General features: G+C 37.2%; 1 protein-coding gene across 1 annotated transcript; it reads left to right on the top strand.

Annotated features, from left to right (window-relative positions):
- Positions 1–1,651: 1,651 nt before the first annotated feature.
- LOC103405935 (LOB domain-containing protein 30) lies at positions 1,652–6,168 on the top strand. Its single transcript, XM_008344968.4, has 2 exons — positions 1,652–2,252; positions 5,593–6,168. The coding sequence occupies exons 1-2, from the start codon at positions 1,908–1,910 to the stop codon at positions 6,007–6,009; spliced, it is 762 nt and encodes a 253-aa protein (XP_008343190.1). The 5' UTR covers positions 1,652–1,907; the 3' UTR covers positions 6,010–6,168.
- The last annotated feature ends 10,023 nt before the right edge of the window (positions 6,169–16,191 follow it).

The following is a 16,191-nucleotide window of genomic DNA, read 5'->3' as shown; positions in this document are numbered from 1 at the left end:
TCTCTGATTCTTTTGTTGAAAGATGTCACTTCATTAAGTTTCTCGGCGAAGTTGAGTGTTTTATGATTGAATATTCTCAAGCGACATTCACAGTTTGGCATTCAGACGATCAAAAGACTTTTACAATAAAGACACTCATTTCCTTTGAGTATCTTTGTCCCTATAGTTTGATATTAGTTCGGTGGACCTATATGCTTACCAATGCCGAACCTAGTGCACAAGATCCAAAACTTCATAGTGATTTGTATATCCTTGTCTACAAGTTATAGGACCCAAGGCCGAGAGTGTTCCTTCCTTGGCTTAAATCACTTGATTTAGGAGTCAACAACACATTTCACCACATCAACCACATTCAAGACATTCGCCTAATCGAGCTCGATAGTGAGTGGGCACACCCGTATCAGCCATCAACAACTAAAGAACGTAGTTAACTCCTTAGTTACTCGTCCTACGCACCGCATAAATTGTGTAATTTTTAGAGCCAACACGTTCTTATATATAAATATTCTCACCACTACTACTATCATCATCATTGATCAGCTAATTAAGCTTAAGCCATTTTAGTTTCGTAAGAGAACCTTGATCTCGAAAATGATGAATTTGTAGCTCAAATTTTTACTTTGAATATGATTAATTTGCTGCCGTTCTGTTTTTGGCACATATATCTACACTATCACACCCATTAACCAGATGCACTCACTCAATTGCATCAATGACGCAAATCCACTACTAATGCATTTACAGTAGCTAGCTGTTCATCTCTCTCTCTCTCTCTCTCATACTAGTCATTCTCTGTTTGGTTTTGTGTATATGCTTCTCTCTCTCTCTCTCTCTCTCTCTCTCTCTCTCTCTCTCTCTCATACTAGTCATTCTCTATTTGGTTTTGTGTATATACTTCTGCAGGGTGCATATATAAACCTTGGCAGATAATAAGTTAAAAAGCGCGCAATCATTAACAAATTTACCAACGGTAGTTCTTAGTAAGTGGATTTAGTTACTGTAAAATACATTACCAGCCAGCTAGAAAAAGATTAGAAAACTATCTATTTGTGTATCACTTTCAAACTCAGACTTCTTTTTGGATTTTCATATAGAAATGAAAAAATGAGTCACTTTCAATGTTGAGAGAGAGAGAGAGAGAGAGAGAGAGAGAGATGGCGTCTTTTTCCCTCCACGCAGCTTAAAACACGCAGACTGGCAAATATAGGTAGTGCCCTCGACACGTTTCGACCTTCCAAATTCCCATTCTTTTTGTTCCACTCCAACAAACCAAACCAATCCAATTCACCCGCACATTATTTTTCACATATATAGTTTGTACACACAAGAAACACTACATAAATAATAAAAATTAGAAATAAAAAGCTATCTACATTCATATATTTATACAAGTACCCAGCCAGCTAGCTAGACAGAGAGAGAGATAAAGGATCATGAGTTTTGTTAGCTAAATAAGAAAAAATCGCGAGAGGAAGTAAGGACGAGGGAGGGAGAAAGGGAAAAAAAAAAGAAAACAGCTAGGGCTTATCGTATGTTTGCTTCACGCAAACAGCTAAATGTGGGTATTAAGCCTTTGCTCTCTCGCGTGGCTTTAAAGTCTCTTTTTTCTATCCCATCTCATCAGCCTACTAGCGTTTTTTATCACCTCTCTCTCTCTCTCTCTCTCTCTCTCTCTCTCTCACTAAATAACAACAAATAAACCCAAAACGAAAACAAACACACACCCCCCCCCCCCCCCCAATCCCCACCCCACCAAACCCCAAATCTCCTCCTCCTCCTCCTTTTTCACGAACATTAATGACGCCTCCACTCCTCACGATCATAAATCAAAACAAGTGAATTATATATATATTCAACAATTTATAATTTAATTAATAGCAAACAACCCATCAAGACAGAGACCATCCATGAATCCAACAAACCCTAATGGTGGTGATGGTAGTGGTGGAGGGAGCAGTAGTAGTGGTGGTGGCGGTACCGGCAGCGGCAGTCCATGTGGCGCGTGCAAATTTTTGAGGAGGAAGTGTGTGCCTGGGTGCATATTTGCACCCTACTTTGATTCGGAGCAAGGCGCGGCTCATTTTGCGGCGGTGCACAAGGTTTTCGGAGCCAGCAATGTCTCCAAGCTTCTTCTTCATATTCCAGTACATAAGCGGCTCGACGCCGTTGTCACCATATGTTACGAGGCTCAAGCCCGCCTTAGAGATCCAGTCTACGGCTGTGTTGCTCACATATTCGCTCTCCAACAACAGGTGTGTGTCTGTGTTAACTTTATCTTTTTTAGATCAACTTAATTGATCACTTGAGCTCTTTTATTAATTTTTTGGCTAATGAATTGATGAAACCAACTTCTTGACAAGGCTTAATTGTGATGTTGTTCTTCATATTTTATTTTTTATTTTTTATTTTTTTTGTAATTTCTTTTTACTTCATTTTATCAGCTTTTTGAAGTAATATACATATACAAGGCAGTTTACTCTTAATTAATTAACTTCTACCCATTTCTGATTACGTCCATTATACTAACCCAAAAAAAAATCCATTTAACTTTTTTTTTTAATTTAATCCAAATTTTTTTTCTTTTTTGGGTACTATAGGCCATTGATTTCCATATTTTTCAACTTGCATTGACCCAAAAGATCTTTCAAAAAAAATATTAGTAAAGAAGGATAGGGCAAAGGCAAACCATGGCCTTATTGACAGGAGGGTGTCTTGATCTTTACTGAGAGAGTAGGACCTATAGGACCTTCCTCGGTGCCCTTAATGAGAAATATATATAGATATAAGCTTTTTTATAGTTAGGAAATTAGAGCTTAATTAAAAAATAAAATCAAGTAAGTATAAAATGTAAACTGTAAAGGATACCCTTAGGGGACAGTTTTGTGCTTTACTGAAATCTAGAGGCCTTTTTTGATTAACAAATCATGTGGTCGGCGGTTACACTATGGAATACAGGTCTGTGCCATCTTACTGTGCAAATTGTGGTTCTTTGCTGGGATTAAGGAGGAATGGTCGGTTTGTTTCTTCATTCAATCTAAGTAGCCTTTTAATTAATTAAGGATGACGAGAGTCGTTTTTCTTTATATATTTTCCCACTATTAATAACTTATTTTAATTCAGCAATTCCTGGGAGAAGTGGAGAAGGTTTGTTTTTCTTGTCCACATTTTTTTATATCCATTCCATCTCATTTTCAGAGATAGGCCACCAATTTCAGCTCCACATCTCCAAATATAGAATTGAGTGCAATATGAACATTAGTATGATAAGTACATATGATATTATACACTATTAATTAGTTAAATATGAACTATATTATTGTTAGTGTAAATAATATTTTTGTTAAAAAAAATAGTCAAATATATATCATCTGACCAAAGCAAAAAACCCATTGAAATATGACGCCCAAAAAATAAAAAACTATTTCATATCTGCAAAAATATATTTGCAACTTTGGGTCAAAAGAAATTGTTAATATTTTTTAATAAAATTTTGAACCAGTGGATGAGAACTATTTATATCACAATACTTATAGTTACTTCTATGTAAGACTAGATTACTTCCTTTTCTTTAAAGAAACATAGCTTGCTAATATATTTAATTTCTTTCAAATGCAAAACATATGTGAACCTTACACTTGAAGAATGAGTGTCACACCATGCATATTATTGTTGCAGTAGGACTATTTATATCACATTAATTTATTAGATACGATAATTATTATCATATCTCTCACTAATTCAAGACTCACGTGAACTTCACAGCTGAAAAGTGAACGTCTCATCATACTCTCTACACGTTAGTGTTGCAATGGAATTATTTATATCACATTAATTGACAACATACATTAATTTCTATTATATCTTTTGACCTCGCACTCAAAAAATGAGCGTTACGTACATATCTGTGAGAAGTGTGATAACCAATGTGAGTGACTAATCAATCAATGTAGAATCTACTTTTTCTCATGCATTTGGAATGTGAATGTGTGCTTGTCAGTGTTCTAAAATGTCCCTGCCTAGCGCCGTCTAGTCTATGTCTAAACGTTAAGCGGCTGTCCACTACCACAATAAGCAGGACATCTCCAAGTATAGAATTGAGTGGAATATGAACATTAGTATGATAAGTACAATGATATTATCCACTATTAGTTAGTCAAATATATATCATCTAGACCGCGTTTTAAAAATAATAAATTGTGTCTAAACCTGCCTAGGCGCCTTCCTAGATTCACTTAGGCACACGCTTAGGTAGCAACTCTCACTTAGACAAAAAATAGATACTTCTATTTTACATTTTTATTTTTTAATAAATTGAAAGATACTTATTGGATACTTTGATGAACACTCATTATATGTGTTTTCTATATTTTCTAGTACTTTAAAATTTATATGTTATTCTATTTTGCAATTTATGTATCTCAAAACAAATTATATATTTTTAAAGTATAAGTAGATATTCATTTATATGATATAATAGATTTAATTAAAATTAAAAAAAATCACCTAGGCCCCGCCTAAATGCCTAGACGCTAGGCCTTGCCTGCCACCCGACTAGCCCCTAACGCCTTTTAAAATCTTTTGTGCTTGTAACCCTTAGGTTTGAAAATTTTCCATAACCCCATAGCCTAATTAGACCACATGTGCATCCTATGTTATATGTAGCAATAACCTTGTTATTAGATAAGTTAAATAACTAAATAGTACAGTTTGTGATCATTGAGTAACTATATTTATGTAATGGAATCATGTGAGAAAAATTTAATTAGGTAATTTTTTGGATATGTGGAATCAAGTTACAAATTTCTTTCTAGAGTCAATAGTTTAAAGCTCGATCAAGTTACAAATTACCATGTAATATTATAAAGGGATGTGCTATCCGCACACCATTTTTCATTTCTCACACGCCCTCCTAATTTGCTGTCATCTAATCTAATGAATTAAAAAAAAAAAATCAAATGACAGAAATTAACGAGAGGTGTATGAGAAGTAAAAAGAGATATGTGGATAACATACCCCTCTTATAAATAGTCACTATAATTGCATCCAATTTCAACAGCAAACGTCACCTTCCCCAACCCCAAGAACATATATGCAGAAGAAATTTTGTTCTTATTTCTTCCTTTGCCGTGAGAATCCTTCGTTTGTTCGCAATCCCATGTTCGAGTACACTGTACACATAGTTGAAGCACCCTTCAAGTATAAACAACGACAAAGAAGCCTTAAATTTGTCTCAAACCACTAATATTATGCATTATCAGTATAGAATATACAGATCAATGATCCTCGACTCGTTTATATAATCTTAAATTTAACACATGCTCAGTTTCCTAATTCATTCTCTAACTAAGAAATCATTTTCCAAACTTCAACTAGTCCCTTGTTTCTTGAAAAATACTCAAAACTATATAAACAGGTGTCCGGAGATCATTTCATTAAAATTTGAATCATTATATTTATCAAGGAGTTTTGATCCACTGACTTATATGTTGTTATTATAATCGTCGCGTTTACGGTTAAGGTTTCTATGTGTGTATGAAAATCAATTCATTGTTGTGTGTGTTTTTTCTTTTTGCGTTTACGGATTCTATGCAGGTGGTGAATCTGCAAGCTGAGCTCTCATACTTACAAGCCCACCTAGCGACAATGGAGCTTCCATCACCACCACCTCCACCCCCACCACCATCAGCAGCAGCACTCATTACCCCACCTCAATTCTCCATCTCAGACCTTCCATCAGCAGTCTCCTCCATGCCCGCTTCATACGATTTGTCCTCACTTTTCGAACCCATGGTCATGCAACCTTGGTCCATGCAACAGCGTGCGTTGCATGACCTGCGTCACCATCATCAATTCGGAGGCGGCAGTAGCGGTCCGGGTTCACCAGCTGGCGGTGGTGGTGGAGATCTTCAAAGTTTGGCTCGTGAGCTACTTCATAGGCATAGCTCATCTCCATCACCTGGGTCTGTACCGTGCTCTGAGAGTTCACCATCTCATTCTCACCCCAAATGAGAGTAGTGATCGAACCAATCATCAATTAATTTACGAGTACTTGCCTGATGAAATGCATGTTAACTCATGAACATATATAATATATATGTACTAGCAAGAGAACATAGTGTTAGGGTTTCGGTGGGCAGGTAATTTTAATGACGCATTTATATTTTTCTATTAACTTCTTATTTTGTTAATTCTTTTCTTTTTCAAAAAATGTAGTGAAGATTTAAACTTTAGATTATAAATATAGGGCATTTGGTGCGTCACTACAATCCTATCTGACTACTATCATTGGATTGGATATGCTGGATGTGAATCATTTCAGTTTTGGTGTGGTACATTAATAAAAGGGGAGTGAGCATACCGCATAAGAACTTGAACCTCTTCCAATATCACGAAGACAAGAGTTCCATTCTATTAGACTCCATGATTTAAGAATATTGTGGTCACTCACCGTTCTATTAGACTCCATGATTTAGGAACATTGTGGTCACTCATCGTTCACTCTTAATTCAATGGTAGAGGAAAAAATAAAAAATAAAAATGATCACCTACCATACTTAATAGAGTTTGGATTGTCGCAGCTTTAGGGTTTTGAGAACTAGTGGTGTTGTTGAATCTCCATGCGTTTTTCCTATGTTTTCATTTTTTTGGTGGTCTCGCTTACAGTGATGACTATATGTGTGATCCAGTACACATTTGTTGTGTCTATCATCTTTGTGGCAAATTTGTACCGGTAATCTCACGATTGTGGTAGTTGTTTAGGGGTTTAATCATTTTGATTGTTTGTGCAAATTACCTCTAGATCAATGTATTTTTTGTCACAGGAGGAATGTATCCAGGTGGCACCTGTTGTAATCGATATTGGTTAGTAATGAAATTGGTATCGCTTGTCAAAAGAATTTTTTTTTTTTTTGCTATCGTGGTTAATTTGTGGTCTATATTTTCGTAGGATTTTGTTTGTTCCTCTTTCTCTGGTCCTTGTTCGACTCTAAGGTTCATTTCTCTGCTGCCATACGGATCTTGTCAATTTTCTCGTGTTGGTTTACGGTGACGGGCAAGTTGAAGGTAACGGTTAAGGTGACTGCGGCTTCAGTTTTCTTTGTTCTAGGTTCACTGGGGTACCGTTTGGTACGTGGGACGGGACGGAACGGAGTGGGATGAGAAGTTCCGTCCCACGTTTGGTGCGCCTAAAATTGGTGGAACACGCTATTCCACGGGACGAATTTTGGGTGAATTTTCGTTCCGCCCTACCCCCTGGAACGACTCATTTCACATCCGTGGAACACAAACTTATAACATCTCCGTCTCCTTCTTCTTCCTCCTTGTTTCCATCCGAGGGCATCTTTGCTCACTCTCCGTTCCGTCCCGTCCTGTCCCGTCCCTTCTCGTCCCATTCCGTTCCGTCCCGTCTGCATATCAAACGATACCTAAAGAGTCCTCATTTTTTCTATGGGCTTTAGTTTAAAGATTTTGATGTTTGTTGTCCTTCATTGGCCTCTTGGGCTCTATACACTTTCAAAGAAAAGTCAAACCTAAATTATAGCAAACCAAAACTTAGAGCGTTTTTATCACGTGGACGATCTGTGCGGACAAAGATTCAACGACTGTGATCAGCCGAGTCTGTTGGTAGAAATGGGTCCTAAAAACCAGTATAATTCACAAGTTTGGTTCCACTTTGCAGACAACATATCGAGTTTGATGGTGATGTACATCTTCATCTACTCAAACGACTTTGGTTTCTCCAAATTGCTGCCCATGCCTATCAGAATTCATAGTGAAGATAAGGTGTCCGGATCCTTCCCCTGAGACCCTTGTCATCATCACCGTCGTTGAGGCCGCTGTCCAGCTATATGTTAACAAATCTTACAGAGAGTTTTGAGTGAGAGAGTAGAGAGAGAGAGAGAGAGAGAGAGAGATGTATTTCTTCAATATTTCATTACATCACTTGTTTATATATAAATACATCCCCATATAACTAACTCATCTAATACACTTGTGACACATGGCACACATCTAATACATAACACTTGGCATAATCCTAAGCTAATCTTTATAGCCTAACATTGCCCCTCAATCTTATGGAGGTGAGAACTGAGTATAAGATTAGAACATTGAACATTAAACTGAGAAGAGCATAACCCCTTGGTGAGCACATCTGCACACTGTTCTGCAAAAGATACAAACTGCAATAAAATTGTGCATTGTTGAACACGTCTTCGCATAAAGTGGCAGTCAACTTCAATATGCTTTACTTTGGAATGTAACACATGATTAGTAGCCAAGGCCATAGCAGAGATATTATCACAGTGTAGTAGGGGAGTAGATGAACTAGAAAGAGGCAGATCCTTTAAGTAGCTGTTGAATCCACACAACTTCAGCAGTGGTAGTAGCCATTGCTCGATATTGAGCTTTTGTAGATGACCGGCTTACTGTATGTTGTTTCTTAGAACTCCAAGAAACCGGATTAGAGCCTAAAAACACAACAAAACCAATGGTGGAACACTTATCATTAGGGTCACCAGCCCAATCCGCATTTGTGTATGCCTTAATACCCATGGAACTAGGTCTAAAACATAAGCCGAGACCAATGGTACCTCGAAGATACCTCAAAATCCTTTGTACAACAATAAAATGATCTTCAAGAGGAGAATGCATAAACTGACATACTTGATTAACAGAATACGCAATGTCTAGCCTTGTGAAGGTGAGGTACTGTAATGCTCCAACAATGCTTGTGTAAAGACTTGGATCCAAAACAGAAGGGCTACCATGATTGAGTAACTTGTGATTTGGATGACAAGGAATGATGCAAGGTTTGCAATGAAACATGTCAGTTTTCTGTAGAAGATCTGTAACATACTTGGACTGATGAACAAAGATACCTTGAGCTTGATATTCAATCTGTAAGCTATGAAAATAGTACAGTAGACCAAGATTCTTCATATCAAATTATTTGGTCAATTGACTGATCACAGGTTGAACATGATTCTTAACATTCCCAATCAAAAGTATATCATCAATATACAAAAGTAGAACAACAATAGACTGGCCATTAGACTTCACAAACAATGATGGATCAGCATACAAGGATTTAAACCCCAAGGATAAAAGAAACCTGGTAAATCGCTCATTCTAAGCTCTCAGAGTTTGTTTTAAGCCATAGAGAGACAGTTGCAGTTTATAAACATACTTAGGGTGATCAACACCCACAAGTTCTTGTGGTTGAGCCATAAAGACGTCTTCATCAAGAAAGCCATGTAAGAAAGCATTTTTGACATCTAGTTGTTTTAGTTTCCACCCTTTTGAAGCAGCTACAAATAACATAAACCTTACTGTAGTAAGTTTAATTACAGGGTTAAACGTTTCATAGTAATCAAGGCCAGCTTCCTGAGAGAACCCCTTTGCCACTAATCAAGCTTTATAACGAGCAACCGTACCATTAGGATGCTTTTTGACTTTATATATCGTGCTACAGTGGAGTCGAGCCCGGGATGTGACAAATTGGTATTAGGTTCCATCAGAACTCCAAAGTTAAGCGAGTTCGTGCGAGAGCAATCCCATGATGGGTGACCCACTGGGAAGTTATCATATGAGTTCCCAGAAAGAAAACCGTAAGGGTGTGGTCGGGGCCCAAAGAGGACAATATCGTGTTACGGCGAAGTCAAGCTCGGGGTGTGGTGGGGGCCCGGGTTGAGATGTGACAGAGTGACAGAGGGCACAGTTTGAGGCATCATCATAAGAGAATTATAGGAAAAATACGAAGCCATCATGTTTGGAGACTGGGTATAACCAGACATGATATGATTCTGTGCATTAAAAGGCATGCCAGAATGGGAAGACTGAAGCTGTTGAGAATAAGGTGGAATAGTATGTTGCATGGGCATAGATGGACTTGGAGAAGTGTCACTACTCCAATATTAGCTTTAGGTGTCGGATGATGGTGGCGGTTTAATAAGTTATTATGTCAGATAAAAGATATCCGACACATCATTCAGTTAGTGTCGGATAACAATGAAATCATGTTGGTTATATTCGACATAAATTCCTAGCGGATATTTAGTGTCGAATGCAACCGCCATAAAGTTATTATACCCGCCAGTATTTTTGAATTCTTTTTTTTTTTAAATATTTTTAACATATTCCGGCGGTATTTAAGTTAATGGTGGTAGTTATAACCGACAGAAATTGACTATTTTATTATTTTAAAATGTTATATTGATTAAAAATAAATAAATAAACGCACGGTTTAAATTTTTTTTTCACTTATGACCCCGTCAGATATAATCGACACTAACAAAACAAAACCCTAGCAGCTATACCTATTCTCATTTCAGCTTTTAATGACCTCAAGCCCAGAGCCCACACGACTCTCTCCTTCCTCAAATGTCCACATTGTCCCCGGTAAGCCCAAAAGCTTAGGATGCGCACACGTGTCGTGCATTAGGAAAATGATCTCCCTAGGATTCCAAATGAAAAGCCATAGGTTTCTCTAATTGCTTTCATTTCTGAGTGTAATTAGAAACCCTAGGTCATTCTCTCTCTAGAAACAGAAAGAGGTTTTCTCATTTCTCTCAGCCCTTTCTCAAATCAATATAAACCCTAGGTAGAAGCCATAGCCGCTCCTCCATCAACCATGAGAAATGTCTTCATAACTCTCAACCTACACAAAATATAGTCTTCATTGCTGTTCAACATAAACCCTTTGCCTCCATTTCTCTCGATCTAGAACTATAATCCATGCCACCATGGCTCTTGGTCCTGTTCATGGAAACCATCATCTGCACTGGATCTCGGTAGCAAAACCCCTAAGTCAAAGATAAAAATCTCATTTTGCTGCCATGGAGTTCCATTGAGTTTGTTGTCATGGAAAAATCAAAGGACTAACACATACATGCAACATTTTGTTTTTTTTTTTGCAAGAGTACACAGATCTACAACAAGGGAGGCGCACCAACACCCAAAAGTTCCCAATCCATGGCGGATTGTCCAAGGCTCCCCCATTTTTAGGTAAAAACGCAATCACCCCTAAACTTTGGTTCTGATGTTATTTTCAAAGTTTTTTTGTGCTGTGATTTTTACACCCATCTGTGTTCTGATGTATGCACAAGAGCGGACTCCAAAGCTTGGATACGGCATTACGCAAGAGAGATAAAACACGGATCAAAATCCAAATTAAAGATTCATGCCCTTAGTTGACTATTTGGCACCCTTGTTGAAAAAAAAAAGTAAAAGCATTATGGCATTTCCTGTTGCAAATTTGACAGTACTGAAATAGTTGATACACTTGTCATGTTGACATTGAACTGCCCAATTGCTGAAAATACTGAGATTGTAGAGGGTACAGTGATGATGAAGAACCAAGTGCCAAAGGTTGCTGAAATAATTATGAATGACCAGAATAAACCTTCTTCCCTTTGCCTTTTGGTTTGAAATTAGCACCTCGAAAGTTGTTATATGTTCTTGAACCAATGTGAGTCACATATGCAAGTGGTCCATTCAACTGGGCAAATTGCATTGGTTGGACTGAGTGCAATTGAGGCAGTTGTGGAAATGTAGGTATTTGTTGCAATTGAGGCATCTGAGAAAATGGACACATTTGTTGATTTGACTTTGATCCAGAAGAACTACCAACCTCAAAACTAGAGTTTGGAGAATTTGCAAACATGGCAATCACCACAAGAGTTTGCTTAATCACTTCTTCCAATGTTGACTCTTCAGCTCTTAACTGTGATCGAAGTTCTTTAAAAGAAACAAGGTTTTCTCTGCCCCTAATGACAACTTTAATAGTATTATACTTCGGAGGAAGACCTCGAAGAGCTACAATGACAATATCTTCATCTAAAATCAACACACCCACAGCAGCAAGTTGATCTATACAATCTTTAATTTTCTGCAAATACAAATCAATAGATTATGGTCCTTTCTTGATATTATGTAAGTCAATTTTCATTTGAACAATACTAGTTCTTGTCATATTAGAGAACCTTTCTTTGAGATTAGTCCACATTTCTCTGGAACTTTGACAATCAATAACACACAATAAAGAAGCAGTGGATAATGTGGAAGTCATAAGAGCCATTAAAGCTTTATCATGAATCTTTCAAACCTTGTATACATCAATAAGCACTGATGGATTTTCAATAGTCTCATTTACAGAGTCAGAATCTACATACTGATTTGGACAAGGGATAGAACCATTAACAAACCCAAGAATTCCATTGCCATCTAACAAGAGTTCCATTTGAAAATTCTATGTAACATAGTTGGAATCATTAAGTTTCATAGTCACAGTATTTCCAACACTAGGAATCAATGATGAGATCGGTGACTGAGTGAGTGATAACTAAGCAACAGTAACCATTGTATATGAACACAACCAATCAACAAGATACTTTGCTTCAAGAAGAAAAAATCAACAGATCGACAATCGAAGAATCAAGAATCAACACCAGCACACTACAATTCCAGCAAATAGTAACACAATCAACAATTAAGAAAACAAGAACCAAGAAATTAACTATCGATTTATAGAAAACCCAAAGAAATTAGGGTTTCAATCACTGACTTCGCAAACTGACTTAGCACTAATGAAGCTTCAGACAAACAAGCGACAGAGGTATAAATAAAAGCACCAACAATGACAGAGACAAGCAGAAGCAGAAGCACAAAGACCGTCATCAACTAGAAGAGTTACCCGTCACCGACGAAGATACCATGTTAACAAATCTTACAGAGAGTTTTGAGAGAGAAAGTAGAGAGAGATATGTATTTCTTCAATATTTCACTGCATTGATTCATGAATTATTACATCACTTGTTTATATATAATCACATCCCCATATAACTAACTCATCTAATACACTTGTGACACATGGCACACATCTAATACATAACACTTGGCACAATCCTAAGCTAATCTCTATAGCCTAACATTATGGAGCGTAGTTGTTCGTAGCGCTACACTGCTTCGTGTTTTAGCAGCAACCTCTACTTTTTTTCCTTTTTTGAGATGAAATTCCCTGTTTAAAACACATAAGAGTAGACTATATCTTATCTAAATCTACGCAAGACTGGTTTGAATAACATAAATTTTCTAATAATTCCACTTGTTATCTGTAGATAGGTTGATCAGTGTTCTAAAACGTGGGCTAGGCGCTGGAAGGCGAGCCTCCGCCGCGATTATTATGAAATCGTTCAACAAATCGGAAGGGCTATAAATCAGTATCTAGGCGGCCGCTGGGTGGGCTAGGCGGTCGTTAGGCGAGCAACGCGGGCTAGGCGGCCTCGGGGCCTCTTTGTTTTGTAAAAAAAAAAAAAACTCTTTGTACTGATGACAACAGAGTGATCTGTTGAGGAATGAGAGAGAGATCTGCAATTTTGTTGTTGAAAGAAGAGAGAGAGAGATGTCTGGAACTTCTTGAAACCATCGACATCGAGGATCACCACTACACTGACCTACACAATTCAGTTGATTGTTGAGTTGGGTTGGTCGGGATTTGCGTTTTGATGAAGATGAAGGCTTGTTTGGTCGATGACAAGACGACACTGCAGGGAGAGGGTAATTGGGTGATAGGAGCATATTTATGCGACTTAGTTAGCTTGTTTCTTGGCATTTATGTTGTTAGTTCGTAGTTATTTTAGTATTTTAAGCTATTTTCGTGTGTTTGTAGGTCTAAAGGGTTAATGTGGCAAAGAAGTGCATTTTGGAGCATTTTGGAGCATTTTTGGGCATGGAATGGATGGCATATGCTTGGAGCAAAAGGAATGGACGAAATTTGAAGTTTGTGCATCATCCTCTCCCTATAAATAACCATTTTCGCACACTCATTTCACCCAACACATCCATTCACCTACCACTACATCCACTCATTTCACCCAACACATTCACCTACCACTACAACCCACTACACCCATTACATCCACTCATTACCAAACATCCACCCACTACACCCATTACATCCACTCATTACCACAACACTCACCCACTACACCCATTACATCCACTCATTACAACTCCATACACTCCTCTCCCTAGCCTATAAATACATCCACCCTTCACCATAATTTGGGGGGCCATCATCCAAAGACACTACATTTCACATCTCACAACTTCATTCACAAACACAATTTCCTTGCCGTGACCTCCATCCATTCATCTAGCCATACTACATCTCACCAATCCATACACTTTCATCTCTTAGCCGTGCAAATCCATTCCATCCATATATCCATACACATCCTAGACACGTGCTACAACAAGGTGGTGAAAACAAAGGTCTTTGACGTTTCAAGCTTGGAACTTTGGAGCGTTTTAGGTGTACTCCGTTCTTGCTTTAAATGTCTACTTTTTATTTTCTAATTTTGTTGCAACTATGAGTGGCTAAACCCCTATTTAGTTAGGGGGAAGTTTGAAGCCATGAACATGCTTGAGATTTGAATTGATTTCTTCCAATTGTGATTTGATAAGTTGTGATTGCAATTCAATTATCTATTTTATTCATAACTAATTCTTGTATGTTTATTAAGGATGCATACTTAATTTTCATGCATGAATTAGATGCTAGAATATAAATGAGTTTCACTTAATCGTTACAAGTTTATATTCATGAGTAGTGAAGGTTGTCTATCACAATCGCGTTAATTGAATTCTTGGCAATTGTATCATGCATTCATAGTTATAATTGCCTCGTCAACACTTATAATTTTCATTAAACGTAATGATCTCTGATTGTATCTCTATTATGCATTCATATAGGGGACTTTTAGAGAATGATTTGGGTTGTCGCATGCATTCATCCAATTCAATGAGTAAAGGAAAATCTGAGGGTTAATTTGTGCATCACGGTTAATCTGGGGTGTTGAGTATCATAGTTTATTGAAAAGCAATTGGAAATCGATTCATGTACAAGTGTGTCATGTGTGAAGAACGGACCTCTAACTAATCCATCCATCATTTTATTTCTCAAATTCAATTTATTTCTCAAATTCAATTTATAATCTGCCTAGTTTTATAACTTGCTTGTTTATTTCAAATTCATACAAATCAAAACCCCTATTTTACTTTCTTGTTCCAAAGTGTTTAAAATCTGTTTTGTTTGTGTTTTAGAGTGTTTTGATTTAAGTCAAAACACTAAATTCGTCTAAAGTTGTGTTAGAGTCAAATCTGCCCAGTTTGTGTTTTTAGGCAGTTTTGAGTGTTTTTAAGTTGTTTTGAGTCTTTAGAATCTGTTTTGAGTCCCTTGAGTCTATTCAAACGTTTTTAACTTTGTTTTTATGTTTTTGAGTAAGTTTAGAGGTTTTAGCAAGCCCTCCTAATCCCCGGTTTAGAACGATCCCTACTTGCATTTATACTACAATTTGACAACAAGAGGGTTTAATTTGAGTGCTTAACTTTCATCGCATCACTGGGCAAGGCTTGCTTAAACCAGGGAGAAGCGAAGAGGGGGGATGGAGATTGGAGACTTTGGAATTGACGGCTTAAAGAAAAAGGAGATGAGAGTAAATGGGTTTGGGTAGGGAGAAGTGAAGAGAAGGCATGAGACTTTGGAATTGACGCATAAAGAAAAGTAAATGGGTGTTAATTGGTTTGGGTGTCAGAATCAGAAATGATTCAATTAATAAAGGAAATTATTATTATTTTTTTTTGGAAGGAAATTACTTTTTAATAAATAATGGATTGAGAATATTGTAGACATCGAAATTTTGGTAAATAAATGTTTACCGATAAATCAAAGTTTCAACGCTCATGTATTACATAAATTTTACACGTAGCGTGTGTCTAAACAAAAAATCGAAATAAGTTGGAAAAGTCATTAAACAGGACACGTGTCAACACCTAGCAGAAACGACTTATTTCATCTGGAATATTATATTCAAAATTAGGCCTTGGAAAATTCTATAAATAGAAGCCAATTTCATTCATTTGAAAAAAACCAAAATCATTAGGCAAAATTCTTGAAGCTCTGAAACTCTGAAGCTCTCAAGCATCCAGGTTCCCGAAAAATCAAGAAAGCCTTATTCGTTCTTCGTTCATCGTTCTTCCAAGATCAAGCCCCGACGACCCTTTGGATCAACAATCATCCACCAATTCAAGATCAAGCCCCGACGGCCCTTGAAGAAAGTGTTATTCGTTCTTCGTTCATCGTTCATCATCCGTTCATCACTGTTCTTCAAAATCAAGCCCAAAAGCCCTTGA

The sequence above is a fragment of the Malus domestica genome, chromosome 02 (assembly GCF_042453785.1).
Source record: "Malus domestica chromosome 02, GDT2T_hap1".
NCBI lineage: Eukaryota > Viridiplantae > Streptophyta > Magnoliopsida > Rosales > Rosaceae > Malus > Malus domestica.
The sequence above is the reverse complement of the archived record's forward strand: the minus strand, read 5'-3'. Positions and strand labels throughout refer to the sequence as shown.

Coding starts and splice junctions, on each gene's coding strand:
- LOC103405935 (XM_008344968.4), top strand. CDS start 1,908: ATGAATCCAACAAACCCTAATGGTGGTGATGGTAGTGGTGGAGGGAGC. Junction 2,253..5,592: donor TATTCGCTCTCCAACAACAG/GTGTGTGTCTGT, acceptor GATTCTATGCAG/GTGGTGAATCTGCAAGCTGA.